The sequence below is a fragment of the Callorhinus ursinus genome, unplaced genomic scaffold (assembly GCF_003265705.2).
Source record: "Callorhinus ursinus isolate GAN/ISIS: 27379988/994484 unplaced genomic scaffold, GSC_fseal_2.0 scaffold2, whole genome shotgun sequence".
NCBI classification, from domain to species: Eukaryota; Metazoa; Chordata; class Mammalia; order Carnivora; family Otariidae; genus Callorhinus; species Callorhinus ursinus.
In genome coordinates this window covers 108,592,568-108,615,772 of record NW_027397064.1, presented here as the reverse complement: position 1 = coordinate 108,615,772, position 23,205 = coordinate 108,592,568, and the positions used below count along the sequence as shown (strand labels likewise).

General features: G+C 38.1%; 1 protein-coding gene across 2 annotated transcripts in view; it reads right to left on the bottom strand.

The window, feature by feature from the left end:
• UGGT1 (UDP-glucose glycoprotein glucosyltransferase 1) overlaps positions 1 to 23,205 on the bottom strand; it is a 118,203-nt gene that overhangs the window by 30,905 nt on the left and 64,093 nt on the right. Inside the window, exons 20-32 of one of the 2 annotated variants that reach the window (XM_025857975.2) lie at positions 22,724 to 22,822; positions 21,807 to 21,830; positions 21,194 to 21,288; positions 18,845 to 19,051; positions 17,960 to 18,091; positions 17,041 to 17,171; positions 15,045 to 15,140; positions 11,016 to 11,118; positions 9,079 to 9,158; positions 7,747 to 7,936; positions 3,707 to 3,865; positions 3,097 to 3,182; positions 464 to 548 (exon numbers count right to left, since the gene is read on the bottom strand). In XM_025857975.2, coding sequence (XP_025713760.1) covers positions 464 to 548; positions 3,097 to 3,182; positions 3,707 to 3,865; positions 7,747 to 7,936; positions 9,079 to 9,158; positions 11,016 to 11,118; positions 15,045 to 15,140; positions 17,041 to 17,171; positions 17,960 to 18,091; positions 18,845 to 19,051; positions 21,194 to 21,288; positions 21,807 to 21,830; positions 22,724 to 22,822 — 1,487 coding nt within the window. The remainder of the gene's footprint in view (positions 1 to 463; positions 549 to 3,096; positions 3,183 to 3,706; positions 3,866 to 7,746; positions 7,937 to 9,078; positions 9,159 to 11,015; positions 11,119 to 15,044; positions 15,141 to 17,040; positions 17,172 to 17,959; positions 18,092 to 18,844; positions 19,052 to 21,193; positions 21,289 to 21,806; positions 21,831 to 22,723; positions 22,823 to 23,205) is intronic. The other variant, XM_025857976.2, reaches the window with a different exon arrangement.

The window sequence follows — 23,205 nt, the reverse complement described above, 5'->3', positions numbered from 1 at the left end:
AGCTGGCTGAAGTGTCTGACATGTCAGGTCATGATCTCAGGGTGGTGAGAACAAGCTCCACATCGGTCTCCGCACTGGGCATGGAGCCTGCTTAGGAGACTCTCTTTCTCTTTCTCTCTCCCTCTCTCATCTCACCCCAACCCTGCCCCTCATGATCTCTCTCTCCCTCTCTCAAAAAAAAAAGGCATTCCAATAAATACTAAAATTCCAAAGGTGAATTAAAGTCTTAAGCTGGTTTTTCTTCCCCCCAGCTTTACTGAGATATAATTATTGACAAACAACACTGTATAAATTGAAGGTGTACAATGTGATGATTTGATATGCATAAATATTGTAAAATGACCTCAGTGACAGCATTATCAGTTAATACATCCACCTATTTCTAGATAAGAGCTACTGAATGCCAGAATACTGCTACTTTCACCCTCTATTAGAGTGGCTGCCTTAGTATTACCAAACTCACCTTCACTTTAATAATTTTGCTCTTGAAGTTGTTGAGAACAACAACAACTTCATCAGCATCAGGAGGAGAATCTGTACCATCGTGGCTTAGAGAGAAAAGAAACGGAAAGAATAAGACAGACATTACAAATCACAATTCTCAAAATACAGTAAGTGGTCTGACATCAATCTGCCATATTTGTCCATCATCTTTATCATAAAGGAGTTTTCCAGAACAAATTATTTTCTCACAACCTACAGGAAGTCCCTTCAAGCTACACAGAAGCACTTGTCAGAATCTCTGTCCTTCAAACACTGAACATTCTAGTCACAACCCAAACTTCCTTCTTGAGTCTCCTCTTTAAATTACCTTTCACAGAGTAAGAGGCTCCCAGTGCTGGCAAGCGCATGATGAGCACTTAATCAACACCTGTATTCACAAAGTCTGAGCCAAGTTCAGTATCAGCAATAAAGGACTGCCCAGGAGCATGAGCCACTCTGCACCATCACCAGAAACACATCACTTCTACTCTTTCATGGACAAGTAACAAAGCATGGCTCTACTTCAGAGTTCTGAAAAGGCATCCACTCTATCCTTCTGCCTGGAGGCACACAATCAGCCAACTCTAGGCCCTGTACTCAATCTGGTGCCCATATTCTGGAGAAAGAACTATAACAAGCTCTATTTGCAGGGAGGGCTGGGGCAGAACAGGAAACATTTAAAGTTAAAAATAAGATATCCCCACTCAACTGTAATTCCTAAAATTTCCAGGCACCAATTTTCAAGGTGTTAAGTGCAGAAAGCCATGATAAAATATGAGTTCACTGCATTCATTCACTGTCATCCAGCAGAAAGCAGAGTTCTCAGGCAAGGTAAGATTCTGATGGGGAAGCATGAAACACTACAGAGTCTGGAAATATCCAAGACGAAGGGAACTCTAGACAGTAGAAAGAGAGGAGGACTCCACACTCTTGGAAAGGGGGTTAGAGCAGCCAGGGAAAGGGCACACGGAAGGGATGGGGTTTAGAAGAACAAGTAAACTTCTTATGATAGGATTAAATTCTGCAAAACCGTATTTAGAAAAACATTATTTGGAAGAAAACATGGTATTTACAATAAATATGTTATTATAATACAGCTTCAAGAAACCACGCTGCTCTATAGATCCTATAGAACTAAGATGACACAACAAGAGGGTGTTTTAAATACCCTGTAATGGAAATTACTCCCTAAAAATTGACATAAACTCTCTTCACATTGCTTAAAACTAATTTAAATTGTGTTAAACAGAATTTAGATTACACCTTTTAAAAGGCAGTATAATATTTTTGTTTCCCCCTTTAATTTTTTAGCCAACATATAGTACATCATTAGTTTTTGATGTAGTGTTCAACGATTCATTAGTTGTGCATAAACCCAGTGCTTATCACCACATGTGCCCTCCTTAATACCCATCACCTGGTTACCCCATTCCCTGACTCCCCTCCCTTCTGTAACCCTCAGTTTGTTTCCTGGAGTCCAGAGTCTCTCATGGTTTGTCTCCCTCTCTGATTTTGTCCCATTCAGTTTTCCCTCCCTTCCTCTATGGTCCTCCATGCTTTTCCTTACACTCTACATATGAGTGAAACCATGCTCATGGATTAGAAGAATAAACAGTTAAAATGTCTATGCTGCCCAGAGCAATCTACACTTTCAATGCAATCCCTATCAAAATACCATCGACATTTTTCACAGAGCTGGAACAAACAATCCTAAAATTTGTATGGAACCAGAAAAGATCCCGAATCACAGGGGTATGATGAAAAAGAAATCCAAAGCTGGGGGCATCACAATGCCTGACTTCAAGCTATATTACAAAGCTGTGATCACCAAGACAGCATGGTATTGGCAAAAAAAAACAGACACATATATCAGTGGAACAGAACAGAGACCTCAGAAATGGACCCTCAACTCTATGGTCAACGAATCTTCAACGAAGCAGGAAAGAATATGCAATGGAAAAAAAGTCTCTTCGATAAATGGTGCTGGGAAAATTGGACAGTCACATACGCAGAAGAACGAAACTGGACCACTCTCCTACACCATATACAAAGATAAACTCAAAATGGCGGTATAATTTTTTTAAACTAATAGGCAGCCATAGCAAACCTGAAGGCAAAAACCTGGTGACTGACGAAATGCTCTGAAAGTACTTCCATACTACCACAGACCAAGAAAGCCAGTGCTAGCACCAAGATTTCATGGCCAAAGCTTACATCTACTGTGTACCTGCAATTCACCCAGGGTCAAGAAATACACTGTCTATGTAGAAAAGTTTGAATGTTATTCGTTTCTTTTCTCCTTTCTTGAAATGACTCAATTTCTCATCTGCCTATGGTTTTCATCACAGTGAAAGAATAATCTGATTCTGAGATGCTGTTAGCACAAAGGAAAGACTAAAGAGTGAAACTTGACTATACTTACTAGTATTTATACCACTTATTGCCCAATCATACCCTGACAATTCTTCTATACTCAATTTCCCGGAAAAGCACTGTTTCATCACACATAAATTAAATCTTTATTCCCTGGCTAACTGCCTGTGTAGTACCCAACTTAAGCTGATTCTCTGTAAAATGTTCTGGAAGAAAAGCACCTACATCACTTAATCCTACCTGTAGATTCTATAAATATCTTCAGACCGACCCTTCCTTAGTCTGAGAATCCAAGCTCCTGGGTTGGCTTTTAACTGAAAGTAGCCCTAAGTAAGAAGAAAGACAAAGAAACATCAAAATGCTGTTTCTGAGGGACAGTTATTTCCTTTTCTGAAATATCACTCATATTTTAAATAAAAGTTATAATTTCAGTGCAATTCTTAAAAAAAAAAAAGAAAGAAAGAAATCCACCCATTTGAAACACTAGCAAAATACAGGCCAGTGAAGCCACGAAGAGGGTTCTTGATCTGTAAGTGAGTGAAGGATCAGTGCATCATGTGTGAACAAGCTAAAAACCTCCAAAGCCAAGAAAAAATGCTGTCAGCTCTTAAGCAATGCATTTGCAGGGGCCAATTTGATTAGAACAGAATATTCAGAATATCCTAGCATTTTTTTTAGGCTATCATGTAATTCCAATCTGTAAGTTTAACTTTCGATTTTTATATTGACCAAATTCAGTCAATCATGAATTTTAATCTCACTCATGTCCAGAATGCAAACTGTTCATCATAAACTGTAGTGCCCAAATTAACATGACTCAATGCCACCACCTTATGTACTGATTATTTACCAGATTGGCCATAACAATGGTATCCACAATGACTGGGTTGGCTGAAGTTCCTAATGTAAACTGCAGTCCTCGTGGGGGCTGGCCTGTGGTGATGTCATAGCAGTGACCTTCCAGTAAGAGGTACTCCAGCTCATACTCAGCAGCCACCACACTATCCACCTGCAAGAGCAGAATTAAATCACTTGAAAATTACTCAGCAATAAAAAGAAGCAAACTGTTGAGACATGCAACATGGATTTCAAATGCATTGTACAAAGTGAACAAAGCCAGATGTAAAGGGCTGCATACTGTACAGTCATATTTCTAAGAAATTTAAGGAAAGGCAAAACTATAGTGACAGAATGGGGAGGGGACTGCCTGCAAAGGGACACAAGAGAACTTTCTGGGGTGATGGAAATGCTCTGTATCTTGATTGTGCAAGGAGGCTTTGTACAGATGTACAGATGAGAGGATGAGGCTGTCATCTAGGAAGTAATATTGGGAAAACCATGTAAAACACACTGCCAAAAGAATGAACTGATCTAGGGGCACCTGGGTGGCTCAGTCATTAAGCGTCTGCCTTTGGCTCAGGTCATGATCCCAGGGTCCTGGGATCGAGCCCCACGTCAGGTTGGCTCCCCGCTCCGTGGGAAGCCTGCTTCTCCCTCTCCCACTCGCCCTGCTTGTGTTCCCTCTTTGACTATGTCTGTCAAATAAATAAAATCTTAAAAAAAAAAAATGAACTGATCTAAAAGCTAAAGAAGATAACAAAGAAACAATGAGAAACAGCAGAGAAAAACATAAATTCATCTTGGCCTACAGGATATAGCTGAAAATACTACTGCCGTTCTAAAGGCAAATATCCAAAATGTATGCGATGACTCCATAATGGCACAAAACCATTCATGTTCCACATCAACTGCCTAAATTATTATTGATTCCTTACAGAAAATACGAGATAATTGCAAGGTATTGGGGCAGCTTGGCTTTAGTTAATTAAAGGCTTTTTATCCCAGGCTGGTTCACACTTGGCCTGTAATCCTATCTAATGTTAATAACACACTATTTGGAGCTTAATATGTTACTGCAACACTAAATTCCAAAAGCGTAATAATAAAAGCTAAGGGCTAAACCTCCACACGCTCACCAAGTCCCAGGCTCTATGTTTTCAGCAGATACAGAGAAAGCGGAGAAAGTCTAGGAAAGAGCAGCAAAAACTCTAAGGACATGGAAGAGAGCTGCTCTGCATCTGTTCTGTGCCTCCTTACGCTGCTCTTTAGTGCTTTCTGTGGCCATCTTACTATCTCCGAAGCAAGAGTTGGTTCTTCAAGGGCAAAGACATCATTTCCTGTTTAACAAACTTGGTGGACAGGTTTGAGGTGGGGAATAAGGCAAGTGTGTACACACACTCTCCCCTAACTTAGCATTCTTGGGATGTAAAGAATCATGGAATTCTTCTTTACCCTTATGAAAAGAAGGCTGAGAAGTCCCTTAATAACTATCTTCAAGTTCCTGGTCTCCCAATTCCCAAGAAGAACCAGGAAACAGGCTTCAATTGTAAGAAGAGATATTTAGGACAGACACAGAGACAGTGGTCTTAAAAAGGAAGGAGGCTCTGTAAGCTCCTTATAAGGAAAGACCATGTGTTTTAATTCTTTTGTTAATACACTTTGAACTAGGTACAGAGTGAGGGCTGTGAAGATACAGCAGCAAAACTACACTTGTGAGCTCTCAATCTTTGAAAATGGACTGGGGGAAGGACCACTTACCTTAGATACTCAAAACAGCTATATGAACATAAATGAAATAAAGAACAGGAAAACAGAAAAACTGATGGAGCCGGAAGTTGGTTCTTCGAAAATATCAACCAACTGACAAACTTTTAGTTAGATTGACCATAAAAAAAAAGATGAGCCAACTCACTGACATCAGCAAGGGAAAAGGAGACATCACTCCAAAACTAAATTTATTTTTTTAAGATTTTTATTTATTTATTTGACAGAGAGAGACACGGTGAGAGAGGGAACACAAGCAGGGGAGTGGGAGAGGGAGAAGCAGGCTTCCCGGCCAAGCAGGGAGCCCAGTGCAGGGCTCGATCCCATGACCCTGGGATCATGACCTGAGCCGAAGACAGACGCTTAACGACTGAGCCACCCAGGCACCCCTCCAAAACTAAATTTAAAAGACTGTAAGAAAATGCTATGACTAACTATAGGCCTACAAATTATAACCTGGATAAAATGGATAAATTCCTGAGACACAAACTCCAGAAAATGACTTAAGACGAGAGAGAAAATCCAAATAAATCCATAACAAGAGACTGAACTGGTAATTTAAAAATTTCCCAATTAGGCAAGAAAATTAAATAAAAGACATCCAGTTTGGAAAGAAAGAAATAAAACTACCTCTATTTGCAGATGACATGATCTTTCACAGGCCTATATACTAAGACCTATAAAACATTGTTGAAAGAAATTAAAGACCCAAATAAATGGAAAGACATCCCATATTCATGGGTCAGAACACTTATTAATGTTAAGATGGCAATACTCTTCAAATTGACTTAGGGATTTAATGTAATCTCTATCAAAATCCCAGCAGCCTTTTCTACAGATATTAACAAGCTGATTCCAAAATGCAAAGAACCCAAAATAGCCAAAACTACCTTGAAAAGTAAGAATAAAATTGGAAAACTAACTTACCAATTTCAAAACTGACAACAAAGCTAAGTAAGACAAGTGTGGCTGAAGGATAGACACACAGATCAAGGGAAGAGATCTGAGAGTCTAGAATTAAATTCATTCCGGGCTAATAGATCTTTGACAAAGGCACCAAGACCATATAGTGGGGAAAGAACAGTCTTTTCAACAAATGGTGCTGTTACAAATGGCTATTCACACGCAAAGAACAAATCTGTAACCCTACCTCACACCATATATAAAAATTAACTCAAAATGAATAAAAGACCTAAATGTAAGAGTTTAAAAATTTGAAAGTCTTATAAGAAAACATAGGAATAAATCTTCGTGACCTGGGATTAACACTGATTTCTCAGGTATACTACCAAAAGCACAAGCAACAAAAGAAAATAACAGATTTCATCGAGATTAGGAACATTTGTGCTTTAAAGGACATTAACCAGAAAGTGAAAGACAGCTAACAGAATAACAGATATTATTTACCAATCATATATTTGAAAACAGACTTGTATCTAGAATATACAAAGAACTCTTACAATTCCACAATAAAAAAAACCTGGCAATTTTTTTTTTAAATAGGCAAAGGATTTGAACAGACATTTCTCCCCAAAGATGATATACAAATAGCCAATAAACACATGAAAAAATGCTCAACATCATGGGCAGGAATGGAAAACGGTGCAGTCACCCCGGAAAATAGTTTGGCAATCCCTCAGGATTAAACACAGAATTCCTGTATGATCCACCAATTCCAAGAGAAATAAAAGCACACATCTATAAAAACTTGGACATGAATGTTCACAGCAGCATCATTTATAATAGCCAAAAACGTAGAAACAACCCAAATGTCTATCAATGAAAGGATAAACAGAACGTGGCATATCCATACAATATTTTCTCACAACAAAAAATAATTAAATACTAATATATGCTACAACATGGATGAACCTTAAAAATAATAATTTAAGTGAAAGAAGCCAATCACAAAAACGTATGATTCTCTTTAGATCAAACGTCAGAACAGGCAGATCCACACAGACAGAATGTAGATCAGTGGTTGCCAGGGGGTCATGGGGAGTGACTGCTAATGTGTATGGAGTTTCTATCTAGTGGTGATGGCTGCACAATTCTGTGAATATACTAAAACTACTGAAATGTATACTTTAAAAGGGTAAATTTTATGGTATGTGAAATAGATCCCAATGAAGCTGTTATTTTTTAAAAATACAATTATACGTGAACATGGACATTTCAGAGGCCTGCCTGGACTGTGATCCAGTCTGTTCATTCAGAAACTACCACTACTTCATCTTAAACAGGTTTTACACAAGATTACATATGTAGAAGCAATGATATTCTTACCTCTTCTAAATAAATATTATCAAGATCATATGGCGTTCTGACAGACTCCACCATCCAACTCTCAGGCGTGTTCAAATTCAAGGTGAACAGAGGAGACTGTGGCATATCCAAAAATTTTGCTATTGGACCCTTAGCAAAGCTATTATCTGGAGTGAAAGAAATCTCTGGCTCTAAGACATAACGGTAAAAACTGAAATTTAAAAAAAAATAAAATAAAAAGTGAGTACTTTTAATACACCCACAGTCCTTAAGTTCACAGATATCCACACAGGTAACTAATTGGCTTAAAATAAAACAAACTAGATTTGGAAGGGTAACCTCCCAGACTGGTAAAAATGTTTCCAAAGCCATCTCTTGACCTAATTTATGCCTCCTATGGTTTTTGCAGATGCAAGAGAAGAGCGGGAGGGACAGAACTGAGAGGAGAGGTCATTCTTTCTGGTACTGCTAAGGGTGGCTGTTGTTGGAGTCAAAAGGTTTCCTGAGCACATGCCTCCCTTCAATGAGGAAAAGTTATTTTTCTCTTAAACACAAAGTCCTAAATGGTGGCTGGGTTCTCAGGTGAGCCCTGAAAACACCATACACAGTAGTTTAAACATTTCTCCTATTCAAGGACAATGTAGAAGCTGAGAACCATTTCAAACAGTATTTGAATTCACTTAGAATCTAACTTAAAAAAACACGGCACATTTTTACATAAGAAATTTCCTATAGACCCAGCAGATGCTACCCTATTACTACTGCTTTTTATTTAACTTTCTTCATAAATGACCATTCCAAGGTTCAGAAAATATACAGCTAAGCCTGCCCTCCTTCTCAAGATACATGCAAATGAGCCTCAGCAAGCTTCTTCTGACAAATATACTCCAACTTGAAATAACTGCTCCACTTTTAAGATAAAACGGGATAGACAAGTTTCTTTCTGTACCACAGCATATTTTTTTAAATAACTAGGTAAATTTAACAGTTATATTGATCCAAATGCTCTAAAATTAAAGAACTACATAATTCCAAGGGAGGGAAGGGCGAGAGAGGGGGAGGGGTGGAGGGAGGGAGGGAGGGAGGGAGGGAGGCAGGAAGGCAGGCAGGCAAGCAGGCAGGCAGGCCGGCTGGCCCAAGTAACTTGAGTTAATGCCACCTAAATGCTTCCAGACCCACCCTAAATTCTTAGAACTTCTGATTAGAGCAGAAATTTAGCAAAACCGAACATTCAGTAAATGATCTTTTCAAACATGAAGTCCACCTATAAACCCAATTGTTCCTTAACATTCAATACCAGCTTTCAGATTTAGTACCACGTTTTCGATTGATTTCTTCAACAGCTTGTCTTACCTTTTTAAAGGCATGTCAGAAAGCTTAGATTGGCAGTTCATAAACACTCTTAGATTCATGTTGATCAGCTGGGTTAAAACCTAAAAGAGCAAACCAGAGACAAAACATAAAATTTTCCTACGGAGAAAGTGACTGCTACTTGAGACAAAATATTTACATTTTCTCTTCAGAAACTTATCACTCTGACACGGAGTTGAGAGAACATCTCTTAATATCTCAAGAAAGACAAAAAGGTAATAAAAGCCATAAAATCTGCACTGGAGAAATTTCTGGAAATCCCAACTCTGGCATACAACCTAAATCACACACACATATCACTTGGCAAAAACATGGCAAGTGGGCTACTGCAAATCACTGCTCCCCCTTGTGTGGTGGAGCAACTGATGGATAATGGAGAGCTGTCTACACAAGGAAAATTTTAAAGGTTCATCAGTGCAGTTGTTGTTGTCCAAAAGTGTTTATTTAGAACAGGAACAGAAAAGGGCTTAAACTTCATCACCTTTCAGCTAATCCACCTCAAGCAGAACCATGAGGAGACCTAACCACCACTGTCCTCCACTCCTGGGCCAGGACCTCATCTATCTACCCACCTCCACTGCAGCCTGACCCTGAAGCAGGCAAGGCCCACATACCCCTGGCCACAGCTGAGGAAAGGGCAAGAGGACACACTTGTCTCTCTGTGAGATAATGGTGTTCTGCCTCTAAGCCTCCAGCCCTTGTGATGTACAGTCCCACTCCAGGGTCCCATCCACATCTGGTTGAGGGAAGGTACAAGATACAGGGTAGGCTCCAAGGCTACAAATCTGATGAGAAGGCAACTCATAAAGGCTTGAAGTAGAGTGATCACAAAGAGGAGAGCCCAACCCCGAACCCCCTGTCCTTGAGCCCCAGCTCTCAGTGTCAGTGGCCTTGGGCCCCCTCCCCCCAAATAGAAGAGTCGCCCTCAGGCCACCCAGCCCCTTTCCCAGGGGTGCAAAGAATAAGTGCCAGACTGTAGGACTCTTTTGTCACCTTTCTACCTTCAGTTGAGCTCTGCTTCCCCCAGTGACTCACCCCAACCCACCCTCAGATGAAACAAAGATACTCAGGGCTTTCCTCCACCTTTCCTGGATCCTCAGGCTGGCTCCCTGACCACAGAGCTGTCCCTAGACCTGAGTCCCAACTGAGGCCTAGGGACATGTTCATATTCATTCCAGGACATGGGAAAACCCTGTTCTCTACCCCCCAGTCCTGCTCAGCATCAACACTGTAGCCCAGCCCCTCCTTACACACACACACACACACACACACACACACACACACACACACACACAGCAGGGAGAGAGGCTCAGGGGCAGTTGAATGGGCAGTGGTGCCAAGGTCTCATCACACCACAAACTTATTCTTGGCTAGAGAGTATGTGTATTTACACACATCCATAAAAATGTTAGCTGATTATACACCAATAAAACTTCACCTTAAAAAAGAAATACAACTCAAAAAAAAAATGTCGAGGCAACTGTCTTTTTGGCAAAGCTCTTAAATTTTCTTAAAATTGTAACATATTATACAAATCTACAAGACATGCCACAATTTGAAAAAATGCTAGTTTTAGAAAAGGAAAATAAAAAAGCAAAATTTTACCTTTTTAACTCTCATTCATCATAAATCAAAATATGGCATAAATCAATTTAATTAAAAGATACCTTGCTCTAAATAGGACATTTTTTAAAAATTACATGAGGAAATCAACCAAACTTCTACCAACTTTCTAAGGTTATGAGGCTGTTTCCAGAGCCATTACCAATCTTTATGAAGACATTTGCTCTGCCAAGATGCCCTGTAGCATTTTCCAAAGCCCTTTGAAGACAACTAGGGGAACAATGACACTCTCAGGGAGTCACAGGGCCTGTGACTTCAGATAAAGAGATGCGAACTGCCTCTTAGGCTATGCCTACCAAGAGCAATGGGGCAAGTCTCTGTGCTTCTCTGGTGACAGGGTCAATGACAGCCACAACATCAAAGTATGTCTCCCCTTCCTTCGGCCTCATTTTAATTGCACTACAGAGATCAAAAAGACAAAACATTAATCTGGTGGAAAACAGAGAACAAAGTTAACCTTTTTTATTAAGACCAACATAACCTATCAGCTCTCTCAGCATTTCCAAAAACACTTCAGATCTAGAACAAGGCTACATGCTGGTTAATCATGTTAATTATGTCTACCTCAAAGTTTGCAAAATCTGCTCATGACTCAAGTTCACTCAAAATGAACAAAAGATGAAAACCAGTTTAAAATTGTATTTAACCAAAACCTGGTGCTTAAAAGCTGATGTTTGTTTTTGACAATTACAAATACTATGCCAACTTTTATTTCCTGGCAAGAAGGGTAGGAGAAGAGAAGAAATAAATGTATTTTTAAAAATAATACAAAGAACATTACAGAAAACTTGTGAGAGAAAAAGGAAATAATCATAAAATCTCACCATCCCAACCCAACCATGCTGTGGCATTTTTCTCTGTAGACCTTCTCAAATGCCTCTATAAAGAGCAGCTATACCTAAAGAATATTAGCAATTTTATAATTCCTTCCTTCCCCCACCACTTTATCATAATGATTTTTCCATATTGTTACAATCAAATATCCTGAATAAAAAATAATCTTCTATTTACCAAGTGAATCTGCCATGTTTACTTAAGCTACTCCTTATTGTTGGGCATTTAGATGGCTTGCAGCCTGTAAGTAACTTCATACATACAGTTTTTTTCATACTTGGAAATTTCTTTTAGAGTCGACAAAGTCCTAAACATGAGATTACAGAGTCACAGGATACAAATATTTTTGTCGATAACATGTACTGTCAATTACATTTCCAAAAGAACTGAATCAATTTTCAAGGACATTAAGTTATACTTATTCTGTCTTCTTAGTAAGTTAAAAATAGCAGCTGTTTAGGTTTCAGGTTGTCCCTCTCAGGTTTCTGAGGAGAATGTACATTTCCCCACCCGCAGTTTCCAGCTGCACAGCCTCCCTCCAAAGTCATATTGATTTAGATGACTTAAGAGGAGCAGGATCCTCTGATATATTTTGAAAAGGGATAAACTTGGAAGGATTTTAAAATACATCCAATTTTCCAAAATCTTAATTGGTCAAATCAATGCCTATCTTTGTTTGCTCTGAACAATGTTTTAATATAGTTCTGGTGCTAACCACTACTGTTCTGTGCAAGAACATTTATCCAGTGAGAGGAAAACAAAAGTGCAAAATAAAATATAACTACCAAAACTGGGTAACTATAGTTTAAATGGGGATGAAGGTTATTTCAAATCTTAACTCCTTTGGAAATAACCATCAAAATAGCTTTGTGCCTGTTATTAAAGCAGAGGTTTTCAATTTTTGATAAAATTAACAATTCCAGCTGTCAATAATTATTCCAAAATAACATTTTTTTTTTTTACTCTAATACAGCTGTTTTCAAAGTGTGGCTCCAAACCAGCAGAATCAGCTTCATCTGGAAATTTGTTAGAAACAAACTGTCAGCCACAACCCAGACTTCCTGAATCAGAAACTCAGGGGGTGGGTCAGGCAATCTGCACTTTAACAAATTTTCTAGGTAAAAGCCAAAGTATGAGAGCCACTGCCCTCAGATAACCTGGACTTCTGTGCTTGTCTAGAATTCCAGAAGGAAAAAGCTCACTAGAGAACAGCATTATATAAATTCTCACAAAGGGAAGAAGAAGAGAAGTCCCAAAAAGAGTCCTATAGAGTATAGCATCTGAGTCAGGCAGGCCCAGGCCAAAACCTGTGAACCTGGCAGGTCTGGGCAGAGTTCTGTGTGACATGTTAATGTTCTGACCCACTGTTCTAAGTGATCTGCAACAGGCATAACCAGAAACTGATCCTGGTTGACCTTTTAACCACTCTATATCTCTATAACAAAAAAGAGTAATACAAAAGCCAAGATTAGAGGAACAGTGGTATGGAAATGGAGAACAGTATAAACTAACAATATCATGTGGAAACACACTTGCTGTATTAGAGAAAAGACCAGAGTAAGGCCAAAAGTGACAGACACAGGAACAAGACTTGGGGGTCATACACATTTTCATGAGGTGAATAGAGCAAACATCAAAGAATACAGTGCTTCCCCAATCTTAAGGTACACAAGCGTGACCTGGGGGGATCCTGTTACAACGTAAATACTGACTCAGAAGGTCTGGTCTGGGGCCAGATATTCTGCATTTCCAACAAGCTCCCAGATGATGCCCCACTGCTGTTCTGTGAGCCACACTTTTAGGGCAAGGATATACATAACCAATAATTCAGACCTTTTTATTTCTCACATAAATAAGAAACGTCTGATTTAAGTATAATGCTCATTTAACTAACACAACCCCAATAAGAAGAATTTCTCTAATTATAATTTGTCTCACAACAGAATTTGTAATTAGAGCATTTTAATTATATAAGACTCATGGAGAAAATGATGTTCTAAAAAGGGAAGAGATTCTGGCTCAGAACTCACTATCTTGGCCAGGAAAGGCAAACAGGATAGCAAGCCAATTGGGAAATATGTTTCCTGTGGTAATAACTAGTTGGGTTACTTCCTGAAAGTATACAGTGATGAGAAAATGGGTGCTAATGGGCAAAATCCAACTAGGATTAGCAAGGAGCCACAGAAGTCTTCACTCACTGGCGATGTAAGAAGTTAGGACACACAGCCAGTGAGAAGGGAGAGAGTCTCCATTCTAGCTTGGATCCTCAAACAGTCTGGTCAAATTTGATCCCCACAAGAACTGGCTGTAAGAAAGCATGGATCAATGAAACCAAAGTCCAATCTACCCCAGACTAATTAAATCAAAATCATAATGGAGCAGGATGCAGGCTTCAATATCTAAAGCCTCTAAGGCACAATCAAGATACATAACCTTGCTGGCTACATACATCAACTGTAGGGGTTCTTCCTAAAAACAACTTAATCTTAAGTCTAATCATGATGAAATGACCCAGACTATGGGACATTCTACAAGATAACTGGTCTGGACTCTTTAAAAAGTCAGTCATAAAAGACCAAAAAAAAATCCCAAAGAACAAAAAACACAGGGAACTGTTCTGGATTTAAGGAGACTAAAAAAGACACACAACAAAGAACTGCAACATGTGATCTGGACTAAATCAAAGAACACAACAGTTTTCAAAGGTCATTACTGGGGCCTTGGAGAAATGTGAATATGGACTGTGTACTACTAAATGTCACTGTATCAAGGTTAAATCTCTAAGGTATACCAACAGTGGAGACACTCCTAGTGCTCAGGAGATACATGCTGAGGAATTCAGGCATGATGTGTAATGATGTCTGCAATGGACCTTCAAATAGTTCAGAAAAAATTTAAGTACATATAAGTTTGTACACAAACATAAATATACATTATATGTACTATACATACATACATATACACAAACCCACACATAGATGACAGATAAACGTGGCATAATGTTAACAACTGGTGAAGCCAGGTTAAAGATATCTGGATGTTCACTGTAATAATCTTTCAACTATTCTTTAGCTTTGAAACTTCTGAAATAAAAAACTCAAAACCAAAAGGCAAGGACTTTTTCATAATGCTAAACTTATTTTTATTTTATTGAAAACAAAACCGTTTTCAATAAAAGATGAACAATACAAGTGCTCTAACAACCTGTTTATTTTTGAGTATGAGAAAACTAAAACTGTTTCATTAAATTCTTTCTGTTTTCTAAAAGGGTACAGTCAGAACTATGTCAGATTTATTTAGAAATAAATGTCAACTTTTATGCAACTGAGCTCTGTATATGAATTCGGCATATGAAAATGAGTATATATGAAAACTGCACACTGGACAAATTTTCCATTCCAATAAGAACTTATGTACACACTTCATATGAGGTAAAGACAACCTTAGGATTTTATTCAAGAATATGCATAAATTCAATATTAATTCTGTACCTATGTCTGTCTTCAAAAAACTGGTACTCGATTCTTGCATCTCCTTTTGGTTGAGCTGACAGGAGAGCATCCACCTTCATTACCAAGTCACTTGCCCTGAAAGACATGGTTGGTGAAAATTTAGCATCTTTAACTGAAGGTTTTTCCAATTATTGCTGAACATAATATAATCAGCCTAAGTACTGAATGCCAACAAGATGGTTTGAAGAACATATGAACTTTATACCAAATGGCAAGAGAAAAACTGGCAATTATATAGTCCACAAAGACTCCACAAAGTGGGGGGGTGGTCCAAGGGCACATCACACCAAGCCTATGCCATGATATGATGGCTTCAAGTCTTGGGAACACCTCCTGACCTGCATCAGGGAAGTGTTTCATAGGCCAGAACAAAGGGCATCACTAAAAAGCCACTGAGGTAGAAGGAAACCTCTTTATCTGTAGCCTCGTTATTGGTTGAGATGAAAAAAGATTCCTTCCTCTATCACACAAGACTTGGCAAAGGAACTACTCTGGCAGCTATAAAGGTCAATATATCACTAAGACATGCATCTTAAACTCTGCAGCATGAGGGTATATGAGATGAAGAGAAAAACCGTAAGAACTTTTAAATTTTATATCTTCCCACTTATTCACCAAAGAACACTATCAAAAGAATGAAAATGCAACCCATGGAACGGAAGAAAATATTTGCATATCATCTATCTATAAGAGATTGATACCCAGAGTATTTACATATTTACATGGAACTCCTATAGCTCAATAATAAAAAAACAATTAAAAATGTGCAAAGTAGGGGCACCTGGCTGGCTCAGTTGGTGCAGCGTGCGACTCTTGATCTCGGGGTTGTGAGTTCCAGCCCCACTCTGGGTGAAGTGATTACTTAAAAAAAAAAAATGTGCAAAGCACTGGAAAGATATTTTCCCAAAGATATACAGATGACTAATTAGCACGTAAAGAGCTGTCAATATCACTAATCATTAGGGAAGTGCAAATCAAACCACAAAGAAATACAACTTCATACCCATTAGGGTGGGTTATTACCAAAAAAAAAACAAACCACCACCAGAAAATAACAAGTACTGAAAAAGATGTGGAGAAATTGGAACCCTTATGCATTACCGATGGAAAATAAAATGGTATGATCTCTGTGGAAAAACATACGATGGTTCCTCAAAAAATTAAATATAAAAATACACCTTTCAACTATATTCATTTGATATAAAACCATGTGTATATGACTTATGGGCTCTAGTTATATAGCAGGTACATGGACCAGTTAAATAATTCATTTTCTTCCACTGGGAAATAACTCATTAAAATACATTAGTTAGGGGCGCCTGGGTGGCTCAATCAGTTAAGCGTCTGCCTTCAGCTCAGGTCGTGATCCCAGGGTCCTGGGACTGAGCCCCACATCAGGCTCCGTGCTCAGTGGAGAGCCTGCTTCTCCCTCTCCCTCTGCTGCTCCCCCTGTTTGTGCGCACGCTCTCTCTGTCAAATAAATGAATAAAATCTTGAAAAAAAAATACATTAGCTAATAATAACACTGAAAGAATTAAAATAAAAATTAAAAACCAACAATAACCAAATCATCACCTTTGGAGGTTGCAAGAGAAACAACTCATTATTCTATACTAGTAAATAAAAGAAAAGAAGCATTTAACCTGACTTTCTTTTCATGAACAAAATAAAACAGATAAGGGAAAATATCTCTTTACAAAAGTATCCCAAGATAACAAAAACAAAAACTCACCCCTCTATTCTTGCATATGTTTGAATTTTCCACAACCAAAAAAATGAAATGGAAAGACCTAATTCAGTTCTTTAAATAAATTAACTTGTTTCAACAGAAGCAAAAATAAAGACCTGAATTGAAAAGCATTATTATGTGTTCAAACTGGAAATAAAACACCACGAAATAGGTAGCATGAGGAAAGTTCAACTAACACAGTACCTATGACATGCACTAATTAATTTTTTCCTTGGGAGAACTTACACATCTTCTTCTACCCGAAGCTGTTGAATATGGGATTTGATTTTCTGTCCTGAAGTTTTTAAGATGATATTTTCTAGGAGGTGGAAATCGTCCTGATTAAAGAGTTCACTGTCCTCCAGTGGCCCAATGATCTGTGAAGAAGAACAGGTGGTCGGTGCTAGAATCACAGCTGGAAAGAAGCCCTCTGCTGTCCTCAGGCTATCTTACAAACCTAATCACTTTAAAGACCCAAGACTTGTATACATCGAATAAAATCAAAGAAAAAGGTAAAAACAGAACCCAAATCAACTCATCCAGTTATTTATTTACTTATCAATTCCTCAACTACAGAGGGTAGACTTGTATACTTCACAATATTTTTATAGTAAGCAACTCTGAAGTAAAACAAAATAGTGACATAGTTTCATTAATTCTCGCTGAATATAAAAAAACAGAGCCAAACCAGAGATGCAGTGTAGTGAATGACAGCAGAGATTTCACCCTCAGTGCTAAGAGATTAAAGTTTGGTATATCCCCCCCAGTCTCATGTCCCTGGCTGTAGATATGTATGAAATAGTCTAACCCTGCGCCAATGAAGTTGACAGAGACTACACAACTATGAACACAGTCCCCACAGGGGATGAGTACTTCGTGTATCAAAGACTTATCAACTTATTCTCTGAGAGACACCACACTCTCACTGCCACCGTACATGTGGCAGGACATAATTATACAGCAGGAAGGTTTTACACAAGGATGCTGTGAAAAGCAAACCTCCTTTGAAATAAGGGTGCAGAAATTATCATCAGCCCTGCATATGCCCCAATCCCCTTTGGAAAGAGTGGCTCTGTTTGAAGAGTTTACTAGCTTTGGACAACACTGCCAAGCCTGTTCACTGATCTAATTTGAGGTCAAGTTTGTCTCAGGACAAAATCCTCACCCTTCCATTGCTGATCACTGCCCTCTGTCCCTTCTTCAGCTTCAGAACATCCCTGCAGTACATGGCATGAGACAAAATGAAATCCATTTTGGAAGACTCAAAGACCTCTTTAAAAAGACTGAAATCCATGCCCTAGGAAAGTAATTGTTATTAAGGAAAAGTAATTGTTATTAAACAAGCCATAAAATGAATAATCATAATGAATAAATCATAAAATGCTCTTTCAATGGAAAGTCAGAACTAATTTTAAGAATTAACATTATGATGTCTCAATTCTCCACTCCTCCCATTTCCTCCCACCCTCCCACTTATCAAGTAATGCTTATTTCCTGCTCCTAGTGTTTTATGTGGTTGCACCACTGGCAAATTATTCTTCATTATACCTTTATTCTGCATTTTAAAATCTTGCTAATTTCAAGGGCCTTTTTTCTAACGGAAACATCAAGTATACTCATCATTTTATAAGAATTTTAAATCTACAAAATAGTCCAAGAGGTAGTAACTTACATAATGAATACATGTGGGGGCTTATATCAGAACACATCAAGAACACAAAAGCTCTAACTCATAAGAAACTTCAATCACAGTTTTTTTGCTCTATAACAAATCAAATATTGCCTGTCTTTTAAAAACTATATAAAACAAATGGCTTTGTTCTTAAAACATGAATTTATATGAGTCATATCTTAAAACTTTATTTAAAGGTATTAAAAGTGGTAAGGGGAATGTGGCAGAATTGTTATATCTTGGAAAGATTCTTCCAAACTAAGAAAAGACTCTGAAACTCAGTACTAAAATCACAAATCCCAATCATGAACAAGAGACATCAGACCATGGGAATGAACTTCTGTGGAAAGTAACCCCATGCAACACACGGAGACTTACCCCGACAGAGAACCCCCCAATGTCAGCTCCTGCAGCCAGGGCCTCTGCAGTCTCCTCCTTGGCCATTTTTGTGATGAAATTCTTAGCAGAGTTGGAGGTCTGTGTTTGGAGAGCTGCCCAGATTGCTCTGGAGATCTGAGTGTTCTTATAACTTATATCTTCACTAGGATTATTGATCATGCTTATTCTAACATTGTTACTGGATTTCTATTTACAAAATGGGAAATAAGAGTTATATGGTAGATGTTTTGAACTTAAAAAGTGGCACTAACATCATCATATTCCATTAAGTAGCAAATACAACCTCTCTTCAAGGTCTTCAGTCCTCTTCTGTATACAGAATAAAATTAAAATGCTATAGCCAGGCTTTCAAACCACTACATGAACTAGTCCCCAGTCTACCTTTCCAACTTCATTTCTTACCATCCCTATATATATAGCTCCATTACAGACCATCAGAGTCCTGTATTTCCCAACACATTTTGTATTATTCTAACACACTCCACACTTCATGTTGGCATACAAAACCCCAAGTCCATCCCATATTTCCTCCCCTCAGTCCCAACCAATCTTCAGGCTTCTATTCAAATACTTCTTTGTTCACATGGCCTTTCCAGATGCCTTGCAAAAAATTAATCTCTCCCTGGGACGCCTGGGTGGCTCAGTCAGTTAAGCGTCTGCCTTGGGCTCAGGTCATGATCCCAGGGTCCTGGGATCAAGTCCCACATCGGGCTCCTTGCTCAGCAGGGAGCCTGCTTCTCTCACTGCCTGCTGCTCCCCCTGCTTGTGCACTCTCTCTCTCTCTCGCTCTCTCTCATAAATACATACATACATACATACATAAATTCTTTAAAAAAAAAATTAATCTCTCCCTGAGTAAAAACGTAAGAATCCATGTTGGAAAAGTTATCTGGGACCCATAAAACCTTGTGTCATGAACATAAGCAACAAAAAGTCATACTAATGTGTATCTAAGGACGCATACAAGAATAGTGATAGCAGCATCCTTCAGAATAGCCCCTAACTAGAAAAAACGCCACTGTCCATCAAAAAGATTAAACAAAGTTTTATAACTTTGTGGTATAGCCATACAATACAATACAGCACAATGAAAAAGAACTAACTACCGCTACTTGTAATATCATGGATAAATCTCAAAAATGTTGAGTAAAGAAGGCAAACATAAATAGGTGAAGGGGGTGATGGAGACACAAGCAGGAGAGGGCTTTCTGGAATTTGATAATTCTGTATTTCTTGACCTGGGTGTGGTCACCTGGGTGTTCCCTTTGTGACACTATGTATCCTGTGATTTGTGTACTTCTTTTGATTCTATATTTTATTTCAATTAATTTTTTTTTTTTTAATTCTCAGGGCACTTGGGTAGTACAGTAGGTTAAGCATCCGACTCTTGGTTTCAGCTCAGGTCATGATCTCAGGCTTGTGAAATCAAGCCACGCATAGGGCTCCGCTCTTAGCATGGAGTCTGCTTAAGATTCTCTCAACCTCTCCCTGCCCCTCCCTCTAAAATAAATTGAGAAAAAAAATTTTCAATTCTCCCTTCTTGTTCTCCCACTCTACCACCACTCAAGCATTTATAAATTTGAGTTAGAATCTTATGTATCTACTTTCCTTCATCCTGATTTAACTTTGTTTTGACCACACCATCTGGTCTACTCCTTTAGACCATAAAGGCACTTAGCATGTTAGTGAAGTTGAAATCACCTTGATATTTTAGTACTTCAATAAGCCTCCTTGGGACACAGGGTGGTAAGGGGACGTGGGAAGGGTATGAAATTTGGATGAAGAGTCAATCTGAAACTGCTCAGGAAAAGGAATTGTAACAGCTCATTCTCTGACAATAACACTCTCTAGAGGAGTCCATTTCTTCCCAACCATTCACCACTGCCATTCACTCAAGTTCTACAATTTATGTGCTATGTGTATTTCAGACCATCTATATGTGCATCCCTCTGTGTGCCTAGATCTGCTTCTATTATATGAGGACTAAGGTGTCTGCATGGTATTTCCCCACATCTACACCTCCTTCAGTGAAAAGGCCCTGCCTGCCCCATGCAACATACAGCATGATCTTTGCAGCATCTCTGCAGCAAAACATGAAGTCACACAATAAAAACTTGTCTATGATAAGCATCTCATTATTTTTTTTTCTCTATAAGAATCTATACCCTTAAATAAAGTCAGAACACTGCAGTCTCCCCTCTTTTCTCACTAGTGGGCAGACCTTCGAAGAAACAATGGTCCTTTCCCTCAAGTACTAAAAAAGCAGGACTCCCGCTTCCCACCCAGAACAGTAACATCAGCACACAGAATGGAGGTGCAGATACTTGCCTGATGTTTAATAGCATCATACAGTAACTGTCTTCCAGAAGGGCTATCAAAATCCCCAACAATCCAAAAAGTTACAGGCCTAATAAAAGAATCATCTGTAGAAAAACAAAAACAACACACTGAGTCGGAGGGAAGAAAGCACATTCTATGTTTCAATATTGTTATTAAGCCAAATAATTTCTGAAAACCATGCAAAAAATAAGAAAATGACAAGTTTAATAAAGATACAAAGCAAAAGTAGTGAAACTTCTATACTAGAATGAAAGAAGGGTAACCTTCCATGTGGCTTAATTACAAACTAGGAACATGCATTTATTAATTCTACTATGGCTCAGGCAACTGTTAACATATACATGAAAAAGAGCCTTTGAACATGTGGGTAACATATCACAGTCTTTAATCATATTAATTTGTAACTTTCTGAAATAGAATTCTTCGCAAACATTTATACAATTTATACAAATTTTATCTGCATTTGACAAATTATCTACTGTTACCCACAGGTTCCAGAAATGTCACAATAAAGTGTCAATAAATTCTGAATCACAACATTGCCTGGAACCACACAAGATAATTAAGAAAAGAACCCAAACATTCTGAAGTTTAAAATTACCATAGATTTCCTTGGAGGACATTCCTAGAAAGAGGTAAAGGAAAAAGAGTAGAAGAAAATGTCATTGCTATAACTGATGCCTACCTTAAGAGTCAAAATTTTAAATAATGCCTAATATGATCAATCTTCTCTCTGCCCCGTAGTCCCCTTAGCTGTATAGCACTGTTCCAGGGCCCCTCGGAACCAATTTCTTTGAGGAACCAAATGGAGCAATTGCTTTTATTTACACAGATCTGGGAAGCCAGAAATTCTCCCTAGGACAAGGCTACAGCATGGATAAAAATAGCTGCCTTAAATGACAGTCAGTGCTTTGAAAGGATAGTAAGATTGGCCAGAGGGGGAAAGGATCTGTCTGCCATTAAAATATCATTTCACACAATATTAGCCTAAATAACTGACTCCATATTAAAAATCAGTTTTAAAATGTGCACAAGGATTCCTAGGACCAAGTTAATCTTATAAACCCTAAAAAATTTAACTCAGTGTTGTTACTGAAGAGGCAAGTCAAACCAATTTTCAATCCATTAACCCATGTTTAAATCATAAATGTTTTCACATTTTGAATCATGAAAAAATATTTCATTTCACCTTAATAGCTAATAAATAATACCTAATAAAAGAAAACAACATTTGAATTTTCAAAAACTCCACTTTTTGGTGTTTCAAAAACTCCATAAAGAATTGAATTTTAAACAGGTATTTTCTGGGTTCAAATCATTATAAGAAATAATTAAAAAAAGAAATGATGAAATCTCTTTCTAGCAGACACTAAAGATTGAATTATTTCTACAAATACCAAAAAATAAAAGAAATGATGAAATCTCTTTCTAGCAGACACTAAAGATTGAATTATTTCTACAAATACTAAAAAAAAGAAAAAAAAATGTTGAATCCAAGATAAGCCTAAAATGGATTACCTTTCTTGGTCAGATAGTTCATACTATTGGCTATAGCAGCAGTCTTGCCTTGGGAATCCAAAACAGTAAACCTAGCATAGTCATCCACAAAAAAGTTATCTGGAAGAGAAAGTTGAAACAGATTCATAATTAACGTGCCTAAATTCAATCTAATGTTAATATTCAACTGATAATCTGATTTGTCCATAATACAAGATATATAAAAATACATGAGTGAAATCTATTGTTTCAGGTTTATTGAACAATTACTGCCCTCGGACCATGCTCTTACCGTTCACTTCCCCTCGAGTTACTTTTGTTAAAATCCCAGTTTCATGTAGTCATTCCTTTGATCTAAACTACCCAGTAATTTCTTCCTACCTACAAAATGGTCTCCATCCTGTATCAGAAACCCTCTATCTCTAAGAATCTCCCCAATCTTATGCATTCTTGCACTCTAACACTCTTCTCTCACCATCCTCCAAGCATAGGTGGCTCATCCA